Source organism: Oryzias latipes, chromosome 18 (assembly GCF_002234675.1).
Source record: "Oryzias latipes chromosome 18, ASM223467v1".
NCBI classification, from domain to species: Eukaryota; Metazoa; Chordata; class Actinopteri; order Beloniformes; family Adrianichthyidae; genus Oryzias; species Oryzias latipes.
The window spans coordinates 12,411,829-12,431,556 of record NC_019876.2 but is presented as its reverse complement, the minus strand read 5'-3'; the positions used below and the strand labels follow the sequence as shown (position 1 = coordinate 12,431,556).

Here is a 19,728-nt window from a genome sequence, read left to right as displayed (position 1 = left end):
TCTGAGTGTTGGAAGTGAACGGTTGTGTTTAACCATGAAGTTCGACTCCATTTACAGAATCTTTGTTTTCAATACTGTCTACTCTATAAAGTCACACTCTGATCATCTTTTGATCTCTTGTAAAAGTGTTCCTAGTGGTCTTTTAATTATGATTATGCTGTTTTTTGCCAACATGTAGTTTTCAAAGACATTTTCTTCAGGGGACAGTAGTTCATGAGAAATTCACCTCTGTTCACCTTTAATTTCACCTGAGTTGTGGGCGAGACCATTGGAGTGAGCTCACCCCTTCCCATCATTCATCTGTTTACACTCTCTCCTTACTCTCTCTGAGGAAAACAAAGACACACATGGATCAAGTCGTCTAAGTGTTGATGCATCAGAAAGGAGTGGAGCAGGATGCTTGTAGCCGGCCGAGCAAAATCCATACGTCACAAATATGCCATTTTTCAAACTGCATTTTTACGTCTACTCCTGACTCACAACAAATTGAATAAAGAAATACTCAGAAATTCAGTTGTTGAAAACACCAAAAAGACGATTTTCATTGGAGTGGGTCTTTCATGCTTTTGCCCTTTCAGAATAGTATATGCAACTTTTTATGTGAGTGGATTTTTTTAGATGTGGGGGGACATGGAGTGTTTCATCTTCTGTATCCTACAAGTTAAAAAGACCTTGAAAGAAACGATTTCATATTTTAAAAAACAAACATTGGATTAATGAAGATCTGCTATGAGTGAGTCACACAGGAAATGTGATTTTCTCGTCTTAAAACTTTTCTCATTTTTAACCATGCAGGGCCTCTTTTCTTCATTTTAGCAAATTGGTTAGAGGGGAGTCAGACTCTAAGTTTTGCGGGCTGACATGCTGGTTGTTGTTGCTTCTAAAATGCTAATAATAGGGCTTTTTCCCTTGAGCCACATTTCTATTGTTTGATCACTTTGGTGGCATTAACATCTATATTCCATCATCACTGGGACAAATTTTTATATCCATTGTATGAGACTAAAGTTGTGAATCTAATTGCATTTATGAAGATGAAATCTAGTGGAAAATTGTCTTATGCTGGAGCGATTACAGTAATTCTGTGTTGATTTATTGTCTAGCTTCATTTAACGGTGGTGAGAAAGTAAGTCCCATAATTTTCCTATAGATTATACAAAATGCAGAACTCCCTTTTTCCTATTTCTTCAGGTCTGCCTTTAGAGAAAATAAGGGTTTTATTCTTTAGGGGTTTGGGGTAGTTAACACTAGTGACTGCTGCTGTAGACAAATATTTCTAAAGCTAACAACTTAAACAAAATGCTGCTTTATTTTCTGTGCAGGTTGGCTATGAGAATGCAGGAACTGTGGAGTTCTTGGTGGACAAACATGGAAAACATTACTTCATCGAGGTCAACTCCAGACTCCAGGTTGAACACACGGTCACCGAGGAAATCACTGAGTAAGTATCTGATGTTTTCTCGTTTGTTGGTGGATGCAGCTGTTGTCATTTTGCATTAAACGAGTGTTTGCAGCGACCTGTCTCCATGCAGCCGTAAAAATGAACTGGATTCAAGGGTTAGAGTTGAAAGTATGGCAAGGGTAATAGACATTAGGCAGAAACAAAATGGACGAAAATAGATTGACATTTATACATTAGACAAAATGGAAAGAGGAATGACGAAATAGATGTGTGAGGAGAGAAGACCATCTGAACATGCAAAATTATTGAAGGGATATGGTTGGGGGGGGGGGTGACTGCAATGAAGGAGAGAGGTGAGAATGAGATGGTAATGAAAGTTATAAATGGCATTCTGCTCCACCGATGACCCATGAGATATGCTCAGCTGAAAAGTCCACAGATGGGTTTTACACAAAATACTTAACCTTAAGTTGCGCACTCACGCACACACACCCACCCACACACACACACGCCCACACACACAGACACACAGATGTTGGGCCATTTTGATTTCTTTTTTATTTCATAGGCTGTCAAAGGAACACAGCTAATACGGCAGGTTATTTTAGGGGGGAGAACATTGAAACAAAATTACTTGCTTCCATGGCAACCGGACATGATTGACAAGTGTATTTGCTTTCATGTGCTGGCTTAATTACACGTTGTTTGGCTGCTTTGATTTCTACTTTATTTGCCTGTTTCCCTTTTGGACGATAGAGTAATACTCTTTCAAGTCTAGAACTTCATCATATCCTCTCAAAACAAAATCCAATGCATTTTTAAACTTTAATATCTAATCGGCAAAAAGCTATTTTTCCCTTCCTATTATTCCGCTTCCACCATCTTTACTGATTAAATTTATCTTTTGTTAAAAGATTTACAGCCACAAAACACATCTTTAAAGACCCACTCCAATCATCTTTTGATCTATTTTAAAAGCCTTCTCATTGGTCATTTAATTATGATTATGCCATATTTAGCTGAACTAAAAAAAAAAAAAAAAGTCGCTTTCCAGGACATAGTTTCTGCAGAGTGGCAGTAGTTCATTAGAAATTTGGTTCTTAAGTAGTGGCAGGGACTGTTGCTGTTTTCATGTACCATCCCGCTAGTTTACAGCCCCTCACAACCCCAACCTAACGTTAACGGTGCAGGGAAAAAAGACGTGCATGGGTCTAGTGAATGCATCAGAATGGCGCGGAGCTTGTGGGTTGCCGTAGTAACTTGTACATCACATTTACAAGCATTTTCCTATGGCATTTTGCTTCTGCTCCTGATTTACATTTTGAATAAAGAAATACTGAGAAATGCAATTTTAATGATTATTTTGTCGTCCATCAGAAAATGTCACAAGAAACATGTTTAAATCACCAAAAACACAGATTTCATTTGAGTGGGTCTTTAAGGCTTCCGTTATCAGGGTATTTGAGACACTAGGGTCTTTACCCATTCATGTCTTGCCAAATCTAACCTAAAATGAGCTCTAATGCCATGTTTTTTTATTTATTTTGTCCATCTCTTTGATGTGACTTCCAGATATTTTGTGCAGGAAATGTCATGACTTGGTAGTGAGTGTCAAATGCAATTACCAGTTTTCTTCATGGAACTTCGGTCCTCACCAATAGTTTTTACAACAAAAAAAGGCAAATTTTTGCTTACTTGGTCTAGAAAAACACAAAGACTTTTACCAGCACTGTTGTATGAACCGTAATCTCTACAGTAACATTTTGAAGATATTTAAAAAAATACAGTCACTTTTATGAACATGGCACATTTCACATCAATGGTAGTTTACGTCATACTGTAGTATGATTCAAAACTTGTTCAGTTAGCTGGAAGTTGTGTAATACTGACCTTAAATACACTCATTCTCCAGTTTGGACATCTCTCATTTAAATCTTAGATCTTATTTCACAAAGCAAAATTGTTCGTTTGAAGTGGTGGTATTACCTTATTTGCAGGGCATTGTTCATGAAATGAAACGTGTTGACAGTTTAGTTGTCGGAGAGGGTTGGCATTTGGCTTTCAGCACCATTTGTGACGACTGAGGAGTGCAGATTTCTGGAGCGGGAACAAAAACCCAATTGAGCATCCATCTAAATTTTGCAGGTAGAGTGGGCTCTTTACAAAAAGTATTAACTCTAAGAGCAAGTGACAAAGCGAGCGCATGCTGTGTTTTTATTTGAACGTTCTGCCTCTTGGACTGAAAGTTCAGTCAAGTGAGACAAAAAGCCCCAGGATTGAGATATGAGCACATTTGTTCTTGCATTTGTTTGAAACAGACTCTTAGTAATGGACTTGTCAGGGCTTGTTCTCTTTTTTAAATGTAAAGTTTTCTGATTTCAAACTCCTAGTGGTTTGTTGTTTATTTCTTCTCCTACATTTAAGTTTTATAAGCCTTTTGTCGTTTAGGTTCTCATTTGTTATATGATTATTTACCCCGATACTTTTTAGGTTTGGCACTAAAAGAAGTAAATCAATTATTTATAAGTACCCCTTCTTTACCTTTTCCTGCTATTATACATTCAAAATTCATCCAGTTTGAAAACATCTCCCACTTTTATTCTTTTGACATGTTTTGGTCATTTGTTGCCCCACAGGGCCTAAGTAGAAGTCACTCATTGTGTAAGCAAAATAAAAATTAAAACTACATTTTTTTCCCCCAACTTTTTTGATCAGAACATGCCATGCTGCTATAAGGTTCAGTTGAAGGCCAATTGTACTGAAATGTGTATAGTTTTCTAATTGAATACTTTGAAGTGACGAGTCTTATGCGGTGAGCCATCTGTGATGTAGCTTTTGGTGGCTTCAGATCCTGACTGTTAATCGCTGCCAACTTCTGTTTGTTCTGAAAACAACTTTTCTTTGCCACCTGCTTATATTCCTCCTGTTCTTTCCTCTATTTTTTGCACCCTGCACTCAATCCCCTTTTACAGTGTTCGTCTTCCCTCTGTCCTTTTTCGAGTAACTGGGACCGTTGTCCGTTGCCCGTTCTTTACTATTACTCGGTCTTGCGCCTCTGTTCATTCGTTAATATCCCTTGAAACCAATACTTTATCAGCTTTCCCTGTTTCTTTTTTACTTGTTGCCTCATTCAGTGTGTTTTCATCCCTAATCATTCCATTTGTCCTGAAATTAACCTTTCCTTCTCTTGCCATCTGTGTTCTGTGTTGTTTTTAGTTCCTGCACTCCTGCACTCCTGCATAAATATCTAATTTTAAGAATCTATTCTTGTAATGGAGTTGCCGCAACAAATTTCATCATAGTTTCATTTTGGCCTAAATAATATACTCTGTCCATCCATCCAAATTCTTCCGCTCATCCAGGACTGGGTCAGGGGGGGCAGCAGTTTAAGCAAAGCTGCCCAGACTTTCCTCTCCCTGGGCATTTCCTCCAGCTCCTCTGGGAGAATCCTGAGGTGTTTCTTGGCTAGCCAAGAGACGGAAAGCATTTTTGGGTCTTTCCCAGGGGCTTCACACTATTCTGCCATAAATATTTACTCACAAGTTTTGTCTCGTACATAATTCATAGGGTTTAATGGCATGTCAGCCCTCCCTGTGTAACAACCATCAGCTCTTTTGGGGTTAAATGGTGGATTCAAGGGATATTTGATATTCATTCCAAAATCATATTCGTGAGTTGAAGAAAAATATTAGGCTCTCTTTCTTTAATTTATCCAAAGTTGTTGTTGTTTATTGACCAGATTTCAAAGTTCTTCCACAGGTTTTTCATGTCTTCATAGATCGTCTTTGTACATTAGTGCACAGTCATGTTGGAACCATTGACTGTTTATAAGAACTCGACCATGTGAGTGTGATTTCACCTATGGTTTCAACGAAATTAAGTAATTTCATTCACCCTTTTTTTCGCAATACATGGATGTTCTCATGTTGGAACCAGACATCAGTAAGCAGTGATTGGTGTGAGTCGGGCTGAGTTACCATTTCTATGGCAACCTCTCTTGTCAAGTGAGCTTGTTGGAAGCTCACACCCCTGGTAAAGCGGACTCAGGAGAAGTCTTCAAACATTTCGAACATTTCATTTGAGACCACATGGTTTTAATTGAGGCATGTGATGGGTCAGTTTATAACTTGAATAACTTGCACTACAGAAAAAATGTCATGAAATAAAAATTTGTTTCGGATCAGAGCTCAAGAACCCAGATGCAGAGAACGGACGCAAAAAGGGCAGGTTGAAGTTGTGTAATCAAAACTAAGGAGCAGCGTGTGCAACATGAAATGATAATCAAACAGCAAAATGCTCTAACTCTGAGAGATAGGCAGACAATTTATTCAACTGACAGGATGCAGTTGTGAATTCCAGCAGGAAGCACAGGTGAGTGGGCGGAGCAGGAAGGAGGAGCCACAGAAGACCTGCACAAGATCAGGAAGTAAACACCAAAAACAAAACAAGCAGAACATTAGGATTAGTTAGAACATGTAAAAAAGAAAGGTAGCAGGGCTGGAATAGTTCTTTTGAGAAATATGACTAAATAATGGCTGTTTATTTCTCAATAGAAGTCAATAAGATTTTGGTTCTTGGAGCCAGTGGATACTTCCTATTTGGAACACGAAGGGGAAGGGGTCATTCAGTCCAATTCTCTTGAGTCAACATTGAAACTGGAAAGAACTATTCCCAAAATGTTCCTACCAAATTTGGATAATTGAATTCTCAAAAATAACTTTGAACGCTAAAACATTCAGAGTTCCTTTTGGTTCAGTTAATGGGCCAAACCTACTCTTAAAAAAAACAGCAACACACTTTTCTTAGCCATTAACAAGCGGCAATATCCAGACTGGATAGTGTTCAGACTGGATTACCTGATTTTTAAAAAAAAAAAGAAAAAAGAAAAAGAAAAAAGCAGGGGTAAAACAAACAAATGGCCTTTTCTGTTGATTTCTCTGAAGTGTTTTTTTTTTCCTGTTTCTTTGAGCTAATTTGAGCTGAGCACTTTTGAGTCTTGCATGGATGAACTAACCTACCTTCTTCTTTTGTTAAGTGCTGAACTATCCCAAAATATTATCTATATTGGCCACACGTTAAAGTCTTGTTTCGCACCACTAATCTTTTGCCATGGAGGTCAATGAAATGTTTGAATTTAATGACTTTAAAGGACTGAACCAATACCTTTGGGAAGTATGGTGTATATAATTTTATTTAACTGTTAAACATTGTGTCTTTGGGTTAAAGTCAAATTTCTGTTTGATCTCAACTACTCCTCAAAGGTTTTGTGCTTCGTCTTTCAGGGTTTTGAACCATCTATAGTCTTTAGATGTTGATATATGGCAGTGGGTGTTCGACATCAAGAAACACAGTAACAGATTTTTTGGATTTGAGGCAGCAACAAACTATTTTCAAGTCTGCAGCTGTGCATGCTGTGCACCAGGCGTCTAATGAACTGGAAAACAACTCAGTTTAAAGTTTTTTTTTCTCTCATGGGAAAGAAATACCTGCTGAATTGTTTTGTTGCAAACTAAGTACAAAATTTTGAACGAGAAACAATGGCCTAAAAATCTTTAGGTTTAAAAAACAAAAATGGGAATAACTATAGAAAATTGCACATTAAATATGGCTGTGGACAAAAGTAGATTTTTCAGAAAATGTCCACATCTGGAATTTCATAACATGAATGCTTAAGACCATTACTGTCTTAATGACACTTAATGCAACGTTTCTCACTGGTTGGTTAAAGAGCTGTAAACAATTTGAGCTGCAGAAGAAGCATCCAAGAAGAATGTCTAGATATTAGGTTGATATTTTGGTAAATTTAGTTTTGTCTTTAACTGTGCGATCCCAGTGTACTAGTTTTATAATGGATAGTATGTTCAAGATGTATCCAAATCCTTCTCAGCACAGTCTTTCCTCACCTGCCTATATCACCTTTCGTGGCCTCACTATTTTTTTCAGTGCAAATCAATCTCCTCTGTGCTGTCTATTATTGGACCTATTTTGCTGCTAAGTTTTAGAGTTTAAACATGAGAGACAAGTCTGAAAATGTTCATGTCTGTCTGAAATGTGTATGAAGTGTGTAGTGAGTGATTTTACAGCTTTAAAAACATCTATAATCCTATTTGGGGAATTTAACCTATCACAGATTATTTTTACAATGTTACCTCTGCAGTAATTGAAGGAATACTGTGCAGCGTTGGTGCATGTTCAAGGTGCTGTCAAAATTTTAAAAGGCTAAAAAGCTTTCAACGTATAGGCAGGATCTCCATATATAATAATAATTGATAACTACAAAAAAAAAGAGATGAACATTCCAAAATAGAAAACTCTTTCAGACATGAAGTGTCCTAAATGTCGGTAAATATTATTCATGGTGGGCTTTGTTAGCTTTAGGTTTTCTGTAAATCCAACCCCTGATTAATCAATTTAGTTTAAGTTGATGTTGCTTTAACCATCTGGCTACTGTAGTAACTTCACTCTAACACTTCTGGCATACAAAAGTCTTTGGTTTTGCCCTGAGGATTGTCTGAAACTCAACTTCATTGTGTAAAGTAATAGAATTTCTTCTTACTTGGTTCAACAGAAACTTGCATGTTAATTAACACTACTAAATGTGTTAGTCTTTGGGGGTACAATGTTTGTGTAGCATAAAATGGGGACATAGCAACACATTTTCACCCAGTGATGATTGGGACTCTGTGATGAGAGCCGGGAGGCTGTTGGCTACACATTGGTTTGAAAGCATGTCCACAAAGCCAAACTGTGTGCAACCTTCCCCAGTCCAAACAGACACGCTCCACTAGCCTCACACACTGTGTTACTCATGAAAATTTGAACTTTAAGATGTAATTTCCTTTTTTCTGTCGTGCAAGTTTCCATTATGGTATGAGCCAGTTCTGATAAATCTTTAGGCTGGACTGCAATTCCGAGCAGTCTCTCTCTATAAAGCGGAATGACATTTACCTCCATCTGGCCCCTTGCTCTTACACATGCTCTATGTTGGTGCGTGTTTGCTCTTCTTTCCCTTTCCCTCCTATCATACTTGTCAAAAGTCCCACTGTCTTTCCTGGCCGAAGGTTAACAAGGATTTTGACGTAGAAGGCAGCTGCTCGCTTGTTGTTGTTTCTTTCGCTAGCACCTCTGCTGTGGTAAAAGGGACCTTACACAGGTGTCAGGACTGTAGGTGTCAGGATACCAGTAACTTAGTGTGAACAAACTGTCTAAACAAGTTAATCGTTTCTTGAATCACTAAAGAGAATTGTGCACATACTATTCCCAAAGAGGAGGTTCCATAAAGAAAATGTGTGAAAAGTCTTGGCTAAACTGTACTTCGGATACAACTGACTATAAAAATAATAAGGAAGATGAAGTAAATGCATTTTTTCCCCCCTAAGTGTCCCACCTTGTTAACTCTTAAAGACTGGCTCTGCATTCAGCTACAGCTCTGTCATAGCATCAGTTCATCTAACATTATTCCAAATGGTCTCTCCTTTGTTGTTTTCAGTGGTTGTGTGTCCCAAACCAGTATTAACAATCTGTGTGTGTCCATGTTGGTCTCAACAAACAACCCAGACTGGTGGTCAGAAGTTGTTCTTATCCCAAAGTGATGCAATAATTCCCCCCAGGCTCAAGATTTTCCATGTGCTGGGGAGGGTGTGCAGTAGTACAAGCAGCTGGTTAAAACATTCTGGAAGAGGTGGTTTTCTTATTCTGAGACTGACTATGAACCAACTTTGCTTTGTTTTTATTATAACCTCAATTTTGATTACCGTAATTTCCAGGCTATAGAGCAAACCTGATAACAAGCCGCACCCACCCAATTTAAGGAGGATAAGCCACTTATTACTAACACAAGCCGCACCTGTATACTAGCCGCATGTTGTTACGACTCAGTTGGTAGATCACCGATTACCCTGACTCAAACACTGTGCAACCACGATCAGTCTCAGAGAGGGAGGAGTAAACAGTATTTTAGCCTTTTTATTTGAACACACCCACATCTGCCAAACAGCATGGAGCTGACTTCAGCTCACAGCTCCCTCAGTCATGGTGAGGAACTTTACACCCATGATTCCCCACTTCCCATTAGTCTTAGGGGCTTAAGGCGGGGCTAACCCCCAGGTCGCCACACTGTGTGTCTAAGGAGCAGAGAGCTGCAGCGGAACGCAAGAGTAGCTCTCCCCTCTTCCGCCTGTGACACGGAAGCAATATGGTGGTAACAGGGCTGGTTAAAAAAACATACCAGTATAAGAGCAGCAGTGACTTATAAGCGCGCGCGGCATATACCTCGGCGCGCGTACGCCAGAAGTTTCCTTCCACAACAGTGACACACCGTAACACAGCGCTAACAGGGCTGGTTTTAAAAACATAGACGTAAAAGTCACTGAGAGCTTTCTTCATCTTCCGCCTTTGCACTGAAACCATGGAAGTCTTCCTCCTCGGTGTCGGATTGTCAGACATTCTTGGCCACACACTCTCAGTCTCTCCTTCGTTGTCATTGTCAGTGTCACTCTGAGGATGTCCTCTCCGTCACGCAGCAGACCGACTTTTCCAAACCTGTTGGCAACGGTGGATTTTTTCACACTGCTTTTAATGATTGCTTTTAACTTGAATGCTGCATATGGAGCAGTGGTGGTCAAGTGCACGTTGGGTTTAATGGCACCAAAGGATTGTGGGATGTGGCGGAGCATGGGTGTTTCTTTTTGTTGCACCATGACTGAAGTGTCTAAGAGAAGTGACATCCATGCTGTTTGGCTGCTTGTGGTTGTGTCAAAATAAACAAGCTTGTTGCTGGAAATGGAATTATGCATTTAGCTTCCCCTCTGAGACTGCTTGAGCGCTCCTGGCGGCCATTAAATAAATGCATAAATTAGCCACATCATTGAATGAGCCGCAGGGTTGAAAGCGCATGACAAAAGTAGCGGCTTATAGTCTGGAAAATACGGTAATAACAAACCGTAAAAGCAGAAATCCTGTTTGTATATCATTCTTTGCCAGAGTCGAAATGACTTTGATTCTTCAACAGTGTGGTGCATCTTAGTATATTTTTTTATATTAGCATTTTCTGTTCAGGTAAATGAAAACAAATGGTAACATGTCACATTTTAAAGTTTAATAAAAAAAAGTGTAGAACATGGGCAGATCTATTCTAAGAAATAACAGTATTATTTCACCACGTATTTGAAAATTGTTTCCTCTATTTTAGGCTTTCCCAAGTTGAATCTAATTTTTTAGCGAATACCTAGCTCTTGCTGAATCTTATTTACATTATATGAATGTATTCATAAGTTTTCAATAAATTGTTTTTAAAGTGTTAATTCTTTCAGGCCACAAAAAAATGTTTAAACATTTACTGTAAAGAGATTTTTAATCTGAAATAAGACTGAGCATTTTTTAAATTTTTTTTTTTGTTGTTCGTCAGCTCGTAGTCGAGTATGACCATAGCAATACTAATAGTACATTGTCTGATGAAAGTATTGCTATGACGTGCGCTGTACTTGGATTAAAGTGAAGGAGGCTTGCGCAGCACCAGCCTCACTCTCTCGTCCTGGTGAGCCTGACCCAACGGCAAGACGGAGCCAAGACAGTTGGAGACTCATCGAGGGTGCAGGAGCTGCCGGAGAGGGACGAAGTACGCCTTCTAACCGTCTGCGGGGCTCCACTCCGGATTTGCTGTCGGGGTTTACTCCCTTAGCCTTTAGCCAACCAAGACCGACCTGCAAGGCAACAGGAGGCTTATGCCATGCAGTCTCCATGACTTCGCCGAGACCCTGGCACGGGGGGCTAAGTGGGTACTCGATCTTGCCCAAGGATCTCCCACGGACTAGTGGAGGGAAGGAGGTGTCCTACTTCTCCATTCTAGACCTAGACCTGCTCCAGGCTGGGCCTAGCCACTGCCCCATTAATTACAACCCTAAGCAGCTTACTAGTGATGTCACAGTTCTCTGGTTAAAACCACAGTGTGAGTTACACCATTAAACTCAATTGTGAGGAAAGTGAATTGTTGTATCCCTACAGTTCAACCCCCGAATTTATGAGAATTAAATGTGAAATGATAACCCTATATGTACCCATTAAAAAATATACTTTTTTGTTAAACAAAAAATAGAAAATTTCAAAAAGAAAACTGAATTCCATCACAGGTATACTACGGTCCATGTTTAGGACTGATTTAAAAAAAAACTTGTTTCCAAAAAGAATTGACATAGCATTTTTTTCTGAATAAAGCAAGTCTATTGTTTATTTATTTCACATTTATGCTCTCCTTTACATCAGTCCAAGGTAATATTGATCATTTTAGTAGACTTAAAGTAAGCAGTGTAGTGATGATTTAAATGAATAGTAATCATTCAAAAACACTACATGAAACTGAGATTTCCTTCCCTCATGTTGGGATTTTCAAATACTATTTAAGTTTGCTAATGCATCACATTTTTTTCGGCTTCAAGATACACGAGCTGCATATATAGTATTCATGATAGAAACTGGGACTCGAGAGGCTTTTGAGTGATGCATTTGTGCTGTTTGGATGCAAGAACTGAGATAAAGGGATAAGTGGAGTAGCGTGCTGCAACAAACTTGTAAGCTTTTTATTGCTTTCACTCTGACGAATGTGCATTCAAGTGTCTGTTAAAGTGATTGTTTTTTAAATTTTAGTCTTTATTGCTCTTCTGTTGGTGTGATTCATGTTCTCTGCACTTTGGCGTGTTCCCTTTTATAACCATACATTATCAGCTGAAATTCGTGTGCAGCACCTGGTCATTTGAGTATTTAGACTTGCTAAATACTCTTAAATCACCCGTCTTCATCTTCATCTGACCGAAGTGACAAAACGAGCAAGCATGAGAGACTGGAACCAACGGTTCTTGGTGTTAATTGATGAGGAGGCTGACTGACAAGTTCACAATGTACAAGAAGAGAAGGGTGCATGAGGTGAATAAAGAAAGACCAAAGTATATTTTCAGTCTTCAGAATTTATTAAAAGCAGCCTGCTGGAGCTAAATCGTATGCTCGACTTGACAGAATTCCTGTATGAAGCAAGAAACAGCTTCCCTAGCACAGTTAGGCCGTTTTCTGACCATCTTTGCCCTCTTGTGGATCTTAACTCCCATTAGAAACCCTAATTGCTCGTTTAAAATGGATCTTTTAATGTTTCGTCCGCTTTCATCAGAGTTTTGAGTGGGATGCAGCAGCCAGCATCTCCAGCTTGCTGAGTTTGACTTTCATTTCATGTCTTTAAGTGAGAATTAAAGAAGTAGCTGCTGCATCGTCAATTATCACTCGCTCAAAAGCTTTATACACTTTGTTTTGGAGTGTTTTCAGACCATCATGTTCACTGGATGTTGGTTTCCATTCATGCTAACATAACTGGATCATTTTGCTGTCATAATCTCTGAAATTTTCAAAACATTGCTTACATTTTTCTGACTCCTGCTCCTTTGCTCAACCTGCTGACACAGTTCCGGTAACAATCCTTTGCTCCATGTGTCTCGATTGCACCGAAAGAAGCTTCTGCTTGCAAACACAACATCTTTGGTTCCTCGTACAATTTGTGTTTGTGACACATCCACAAACAAATGCTGCTTCAACAAGCCAAATTTCTGTCACGTTGTAAATTATGGCATACGATTAGCCAAATCAGCCGTACAGGATGCCTTGTTGGTGTAAAATGCAGTGGAATGTGGGGCGGTAAACATCTAGCTATGTCGTGCAGGTTGTGAGTTGAGTGTTTGTATATGTGCACGTGCATGCACTCGGGAGTTTTGTTTGGCTTTGTAAGCACGTCATGAAATAAATTTAGGATGATTATAATTGCTCTGCGAAGCGTTTAGGGAGTGATTGAGAAGAAAGCAGATGAATTAGAATGAGGACGCACTTCTGTGTGTGTATGTGCACACGTGCACATGCGTGTGCGTGTATCCGCCCTGACACCGGGGGGGAATCTAATTTATATAGCAGAGCAAGAACCATTCATGACAAAAGGAAAGAAGCTTTTGTTTGTTTTAAGACTGCTTTTGTTCAGGTGTGTAAACTTTGTTTTATGCTTCCAGACATGAGTTAACAAAGAGTTTTGTAGATTTTTGCTTTTATCTATTTCATGCATGTTTGAATATTTAGAAATGAAAGCAATTATATCAGCCTAATAAAATGGAAAACACATTTGAGGATATAGAAAGTAACTTAAAATGTCCAACATTGAAATATCTGACATCCTGGTTTCATGCAGTTTATGTACTTGTTAACTGAATGAACCTAGATTTCAATGGATGAGGGTTATGCTGTATTCACACTGGACACAATTCGCATCAAATTTGCATCTGCTGCCTTTCTTTTGAAGCGTGTCAAATTTCCTGCTCAACGCCTTGACGTCCTGGCCACGGAGCAACCGCCAATGATTTTCTGGACTTCATTCGTTGTCACATGATGGAAAACTTGGATGTTTTAGGGAGCTCTACTGCACTTCACTCCTGCACCTGGGTTAAGGCCATTTTAAACTTTACTTTCATCTGTCTGTGGCCCAGTTTGAGCATTAACCCGAGGAGAGAAATACAAAAATAAAACTGGAGGATGTTTTTTATTCTTGATGAAAATAAGATAAACATCATAAGACCATGGAGCTGGAGGGATCACGGCCGCTATGACGACACCTGCTTTCCGTCTGCCGGGCAGCCAACCGCCCTCAAGCCTGCATAACACACACTCTTTGACCTACCGTAACTCTTTGACCGCTTGCTCAATTGTAAATCAGCTGACTCTGACAGCCAAAAAAGCAGCTTTGCATATTGCATAATTGTGCAATATGCAAGCTACTTTTCTCTCCAATAGAATCTGCTGATTTACGTTGATTGCATAAAGCAGGAGTGTCAAACTCAATGCCTCGAGGGCCAGCCTCCTGCTTGTTTTCCAGAAATCCTGTCTTATCTGCTGCTGATACCTGAATCAGGTGTGTTTAGCCAATGAAGAGCTTCAAAGGGAGGTTGGTTGGAAAACATGGACACCGGCCCTCGGTTCTGACACCTCTGGCGTAAACACCACACTACTGTGCAGTGTTCATGTTAGTAGAAACAATGGTAGTAGAAATAGTATCAAGACTGGAGCTACATCTCTGGTGGTAAAGGGTTTAAATACATTTTCACGTAAAAAAAATCCTTTGAATAAAACTTTTCCACTTTTTGTCCTTGTTTTCGTGAGAGCCATCATCTTGTAGGTGCATCAGTAAATCAGAACATGCACAAGTATTTCGGCATTTTGGAGGCAGTTTGGCTAAAAATAGTTTTCTAGTGATTATTTATTTTATTTATAGTAATGATTGCTTTTCACAATGCCCCTCAGCATGTACAATCTTAGCAAAGCTACAAATCCACTCGGGACAAACACCATCTGTACCCTACAGGCTAGAACTATTTAAAAAAACTTGATTTGCATGAATTTCCATAACTTGCTTAATGGATTAAGATGTATTTCCATAGTTTCTGTCCTGCCGTCCCTCCTGGATATTTTCACATTTTTATCTGGAGGCTTGGGTGCTCAGAAAGACACTTCAAGTCTTGGGTGACAAGAGTTGGGTAAGTTTAGAATGATAAAGAAAAGCCCTGGCCTTGAGTCAAGTGTTTGGGATGGAAATTGTGGGAGCCTTAGAAGGTGGTACTTTTTTCTTGTTTTTTTGGCATCAAATATATTAAAGAATCAACCCCTAAAGGAAATCTGATTTTTTTTTTTTTTTTTTATTGTTGTATCAGCAACACTAGATCTCTTCAAACACCGTGTCTTTAAAAAATGGAGACCTAAAAAATATGCTGAAATGCTGTTTTTTTCATCAGATTGGGTGACAAACTTCACTTTGTAAAGCAGGAGAATTCACACGCCTATTAAACAAGAAACAGTTTGTGGATTTTAAAATGAAATGGCAGACGAAATTAGTCTTGGATGTAAAAATGCAGAAATGCTGTCCTGGTTTCTCTCCTACAGTGGGTGTAAGACCTTGACTCCTGCTGCGAAGATCGCATTATTTAATTAGACTTGCATATGAATTCTCATGCATCGCTGCATGCTTGTTTGAGTCAGCTTCTCTTTAATGTAACACAACTACACACACTGGATACATCTATCAGACATATTTATACCTTTGCCTGTCATAACACTGTGCCCAGTCAGAAAGCCCAACAGCTGGGTTTATGTTGGGAACGTCTCCTTTGGTTCCCAACTGAGATCTCATGTGTAGAAGAAAATTAAAGCAGTGAATATTTCACTAATTTTTCTTCTGGACTTGAAAATAAGTGTCACACATCGTCCTTCACTGGTGTGGAGGTCACAGCAGTCTCTTTGCAAAAGTCTGTGTATTCTCTGGAAGCAATCCATAATCCTTTGTGTAGCCAGAGGCTTTTACATTCATCGTGTAAATCTATGGTATATCCATACTTGCTGATTTGATGAATGATCTAAATCCCAATGAAGTATACTGACACCATCAATAGTTTGCTGATTCTTTGCTCACATGATGGAACTAAATGTAAGTTTTAATGAAAATGTGAAAACTGTTCTAAAATGTTTTTACAATTACTTGTGCAAGTTAAATTTCTGCTTTTTTAATTTAAAGAACTATAAAACTTATTTTCTTCACCAGGAGAACTTTCTTAAAATTATGAATATTTTCAAAGGTGTCCTTGTCAGCAAAGGCAGCAAGAGCAAATTTAGTCAAACAACAACAAAAACTCCACCTTTAAGTTCAATAAAACACAAAAGATAATTTTAGATCTTCAATTGTTCACTTTTGCATCAATATCATAAGTTTATTTAATTCGCATGTTAAAACCCTAAAGCTAGTTAATATATTTTGTTTTATACTTGAAGTCACACCCCATTCCTCTTTTTATTGATTGTAAAATCATTCCCAGTGGTCTTATGATTATGCCGCTTTCAGCCAAAAAAAAAACAAAAAAAAAAAAAACTATTTTCTAGGACATAGTTTCTGCAAAGAGGTAGGATTCCATTAGAAATTCACCTCCGAGTTGTGGGCTAAACTAATAGCACGGAGTAAGCCTGCCGCTGTTTACCATAATCCATCTGTTTACATGGTCTCCTGCTATCTTACACCCCCTTTATTTTACGGATGCAACGAAAACAGCGATCAAAATTGGAGGGGGTATTATTACTGTTCTCCTTCACTCCGTAACACCAAACATGAACACGCACTGTTATATTTCGATGTATATCACTACATGTTTTGTTTGGGAACTATTTTGTGCAGTCTAAGTTGCGTGTCTGTATAAACAAAGGTGGAGCCTCCTGCCCCGCGTTCTTCATGGGTGATGGGTGTCAGGCTTAATGGCTACCGGGAAGGTGACGGTGTCTGCAGACTCATTTATTACTGGGCAACACGTAAAGATGTCTGTACCAGAGAGCACAGGTGAAACCTCGCGGGTAGCTCCAGACTTGGATTTTAATTTTGCAGGGTGTATCATTGTAAAAAATAAAATAAAAAATAAGGGAGGAAAAATTACACTTTAGATTAAAAAGTCTTCCATAACCTTTTCCAAAGAAGACGGCATTTGGTGTGGTATGACCTTTAAAGTTTCTCCCCTCAGTCCATAGACTAGTCTTGTTTTGTAGTTGATGGACTTGAGCAGACATCAGTCAGTTGGCTGTTCTTTTTTTTTTTTTTTTTTTTACTGCAAACTGCGCCTAAAACGTAAATGTGTGTCTTTTTTTGTAAGTTCAGGAGAAGTGATGAAGGTCTGAGTGGGATTTGAGTACCAGGAATGTGGGACTTTGCATTACTAATGTAATTCATTCTGTGCAGGGAGAGGTGTAGGTCTCAGCTCTAGAGATTAAACTCCTCTCAAACTTCTGGTACATGTGAAGTCTCGGTTGTTAATATTCTCCAACTTTGAAGCATATAAAGGGATTTTTGTCATCGTCTGTCAGGATGTTGTCAAGTCTATTATTTTTTTTCTATCCGCATTAAAGAATGCAAACCAATTACAAGGTTGAAACATCCTGCACATCACTCAAAATACTGTATATGTCAGGGAAATAGAAATAGGTTTTAGCTTTATCAGAGCTTGAATTTTGGTTCCCCAGTGTTGACCTCGATTGGTAAATTTGGTTGGTGTCTGACGGGCAGGTTGGGTTTCCAAAGCAAAGGGGAGGAAGGGTTGGCTCTGTATTTAAATTAGTTTGTTTTATGTTATTTATCTTGGTGCACAGCACCTTGTGTAAGCAAGTATGAAAAGAGCTATACTAAGATTGGCGGATCGATAGATTAGGGGCGGGGTTTGGTGATTAGCATGTGAAAAGACCCATGGGTGGGCCTAACAAAGCTTAATACTGTATTTGTTCTGTCCTGTTTGGGGCAGAGTAAACAGGGGAACATGGTCGCTGTGCTTGATTTACGCCTTATTGTCGCTGAACAGAGATTCAGTCCAGTCTTTGGTAAAGACATGAAAGAATTGGAAATAACCTCCATTCAGGTGCAGCAGCAAAAATAGCTTGTATCACATATTAGAGATGTCATGGGAGTTTTTTTTTTAAATGTTTGTGCGGTTATGCGTCACTAAGGGTTTGGGTGGTCTTTACTTTCAGGCCATGGAAGATTTTTAGACTGGAGAGTTCAGTTTGCTTCATACACTGAATCTTGCGACATGTTTGTCCTACATGTTGGGTTGTCACTCCAATTAGTACCATGGGTACCAAGTTCTTCAGTTTGAATGTGGGATTCTCCATCCTGTTAGAAGTGTCTGGAATAATTCGGGGGGAAATGACAGCTGAAATATCGCAGATGGCTGTAAAAGCTACACTGCGTTTCTGGCCCGTCTCATACATTGCTGACCGATCTATTGTTTTGGACACTGGGGAGTCCTGCTGTAAAGGATTTAGTTCTACAAACTATTTGTCTCGAACATTATGCTTCTGCTCTGCCGTCTTTCACATGTAAACACAAATACCCATATGGCATCAGTCATACCAAAGCAGGATATGATCTCTGCTGATGTCCATAAGAACAAAACTGATGCAAGATGATGAGCCTGATGGCTTCACAAACTGTGTGGTAGAGGGCTGCACTGGGATTGGGTCCCGCCGGGTCCCGCGGGACCCAATCCAAATCTCGCGGGATTGGGTGGTTTGAATTGTGCTGCGGGCGGGAGCGGGCGGCAAAAAAAAAACCCGCGGGATCAGTGCTGCCATGAATATCTCATGAATATATATTAGCGGACTACGTTAGGCTGTGCGGCTGTTGGAGTCTTATGTACTGAAGCTCCGTGAAGGCATCAGGTAGAGACGCCCAATGGCCTCTGTCATCTAACCTGTTGTTGGGGGTGTGCAACGCCCCGCCCCGCCTCTTACTAAGAGCGCGCTTCAGGCCGTCTGTCTGCGCGCACACACGCACACTTTTAACCGAACAGGATTTGGGAAAATATATTTAATATTTAAGTTGCACATTACACAAAAGAGGAATGCATGAAAAGATGAGGCTGGAGGAGGGACATGAATCTCTGTAATAATATCAATACAAATACGTGTTTTTTTCCTGCGGGACGGGAGACGATACAAAATCGATGCATCTCTATTACTGTGCGGGACTAAATTCTATAAGTTTTGCGGGTGCGGGCGGGAGTGGACATACATTTTGCGGGTGCGGGCGGGAGTGTAACGCATACGTTGCGGGAGCGAGCGGGATTGGTCAGAAATTCAGCGGGCGCGGGCGGGAGCGGGATGAAGAAAATAGTCCCGCGCAGGGCTCTACTGTGTGGTTCCCAATTAGCATAAAGACATATTTTTCAAGTAAACCACTTTGTGCTGTTAACCCTTTCATTGGCTGTAAACCCAGACTTGTCATATTCCTCTATGATGAATGCTTCAACTTGAAGAAAATCAAATCTGTGCTGCAAACACATCCTAGATATAAAAAAAAGGCTCTGTTTGTAAAAGACTCTGATCTAATGTATCACTGCCATGTCTGTTTTGTAGATTTGTGTTCATAAAGGCTATAGTTTGGCCAAATAGTTTTTAAATGGGATCATAATTCACAAGCCAAACATCATCCATTAAAGATGACGTGAAACCATCAGTTAAGGTCACAGATTTAGGAAAATGCCGACTTTACGAAGAGATTAGAGTAACGAGCTGCATCATTGTCCGTAAGCTGAGCGTGTTCACGATTTAAATGAGATCTTGGATGTAAAAAATTAGAGGTCAACTCCTCAAAACATCGACAAATGGTTCTTAAGCTGCACCAGGTGACTGCAAGGTCTTGCAATCATGTGAAAAAAAGTTTACTACTTCCTACTTTTGTTGAAATGAGTGTTTCATGTATATGCAAAGAAAAATATAGGGGTATGAAA

The 19,728-nt window shown here is 39.4% G+C and overlaps 1 protein-coding gene across 1 annotated transcript in view; it reads left to right on the top strand.

The window, feature by feature from the left end:
- The window catches only part of pc (pyruvate carboxylase), a gene marked incomplete in the record, with an annotated part of 294,475 nt that overhangs the window by 55,176 nt on the left and 219,571 nt on the right, over window positions 1–19,728 (top strand). Inside the window, 1 exon segment of the mRNA XM_023965793.1 lies at window positions 1,323–1,441. Within this exon segment, the coding sequence (XP_023821561.1) occupies window positions 1,323–1,441 (119 nt within the window).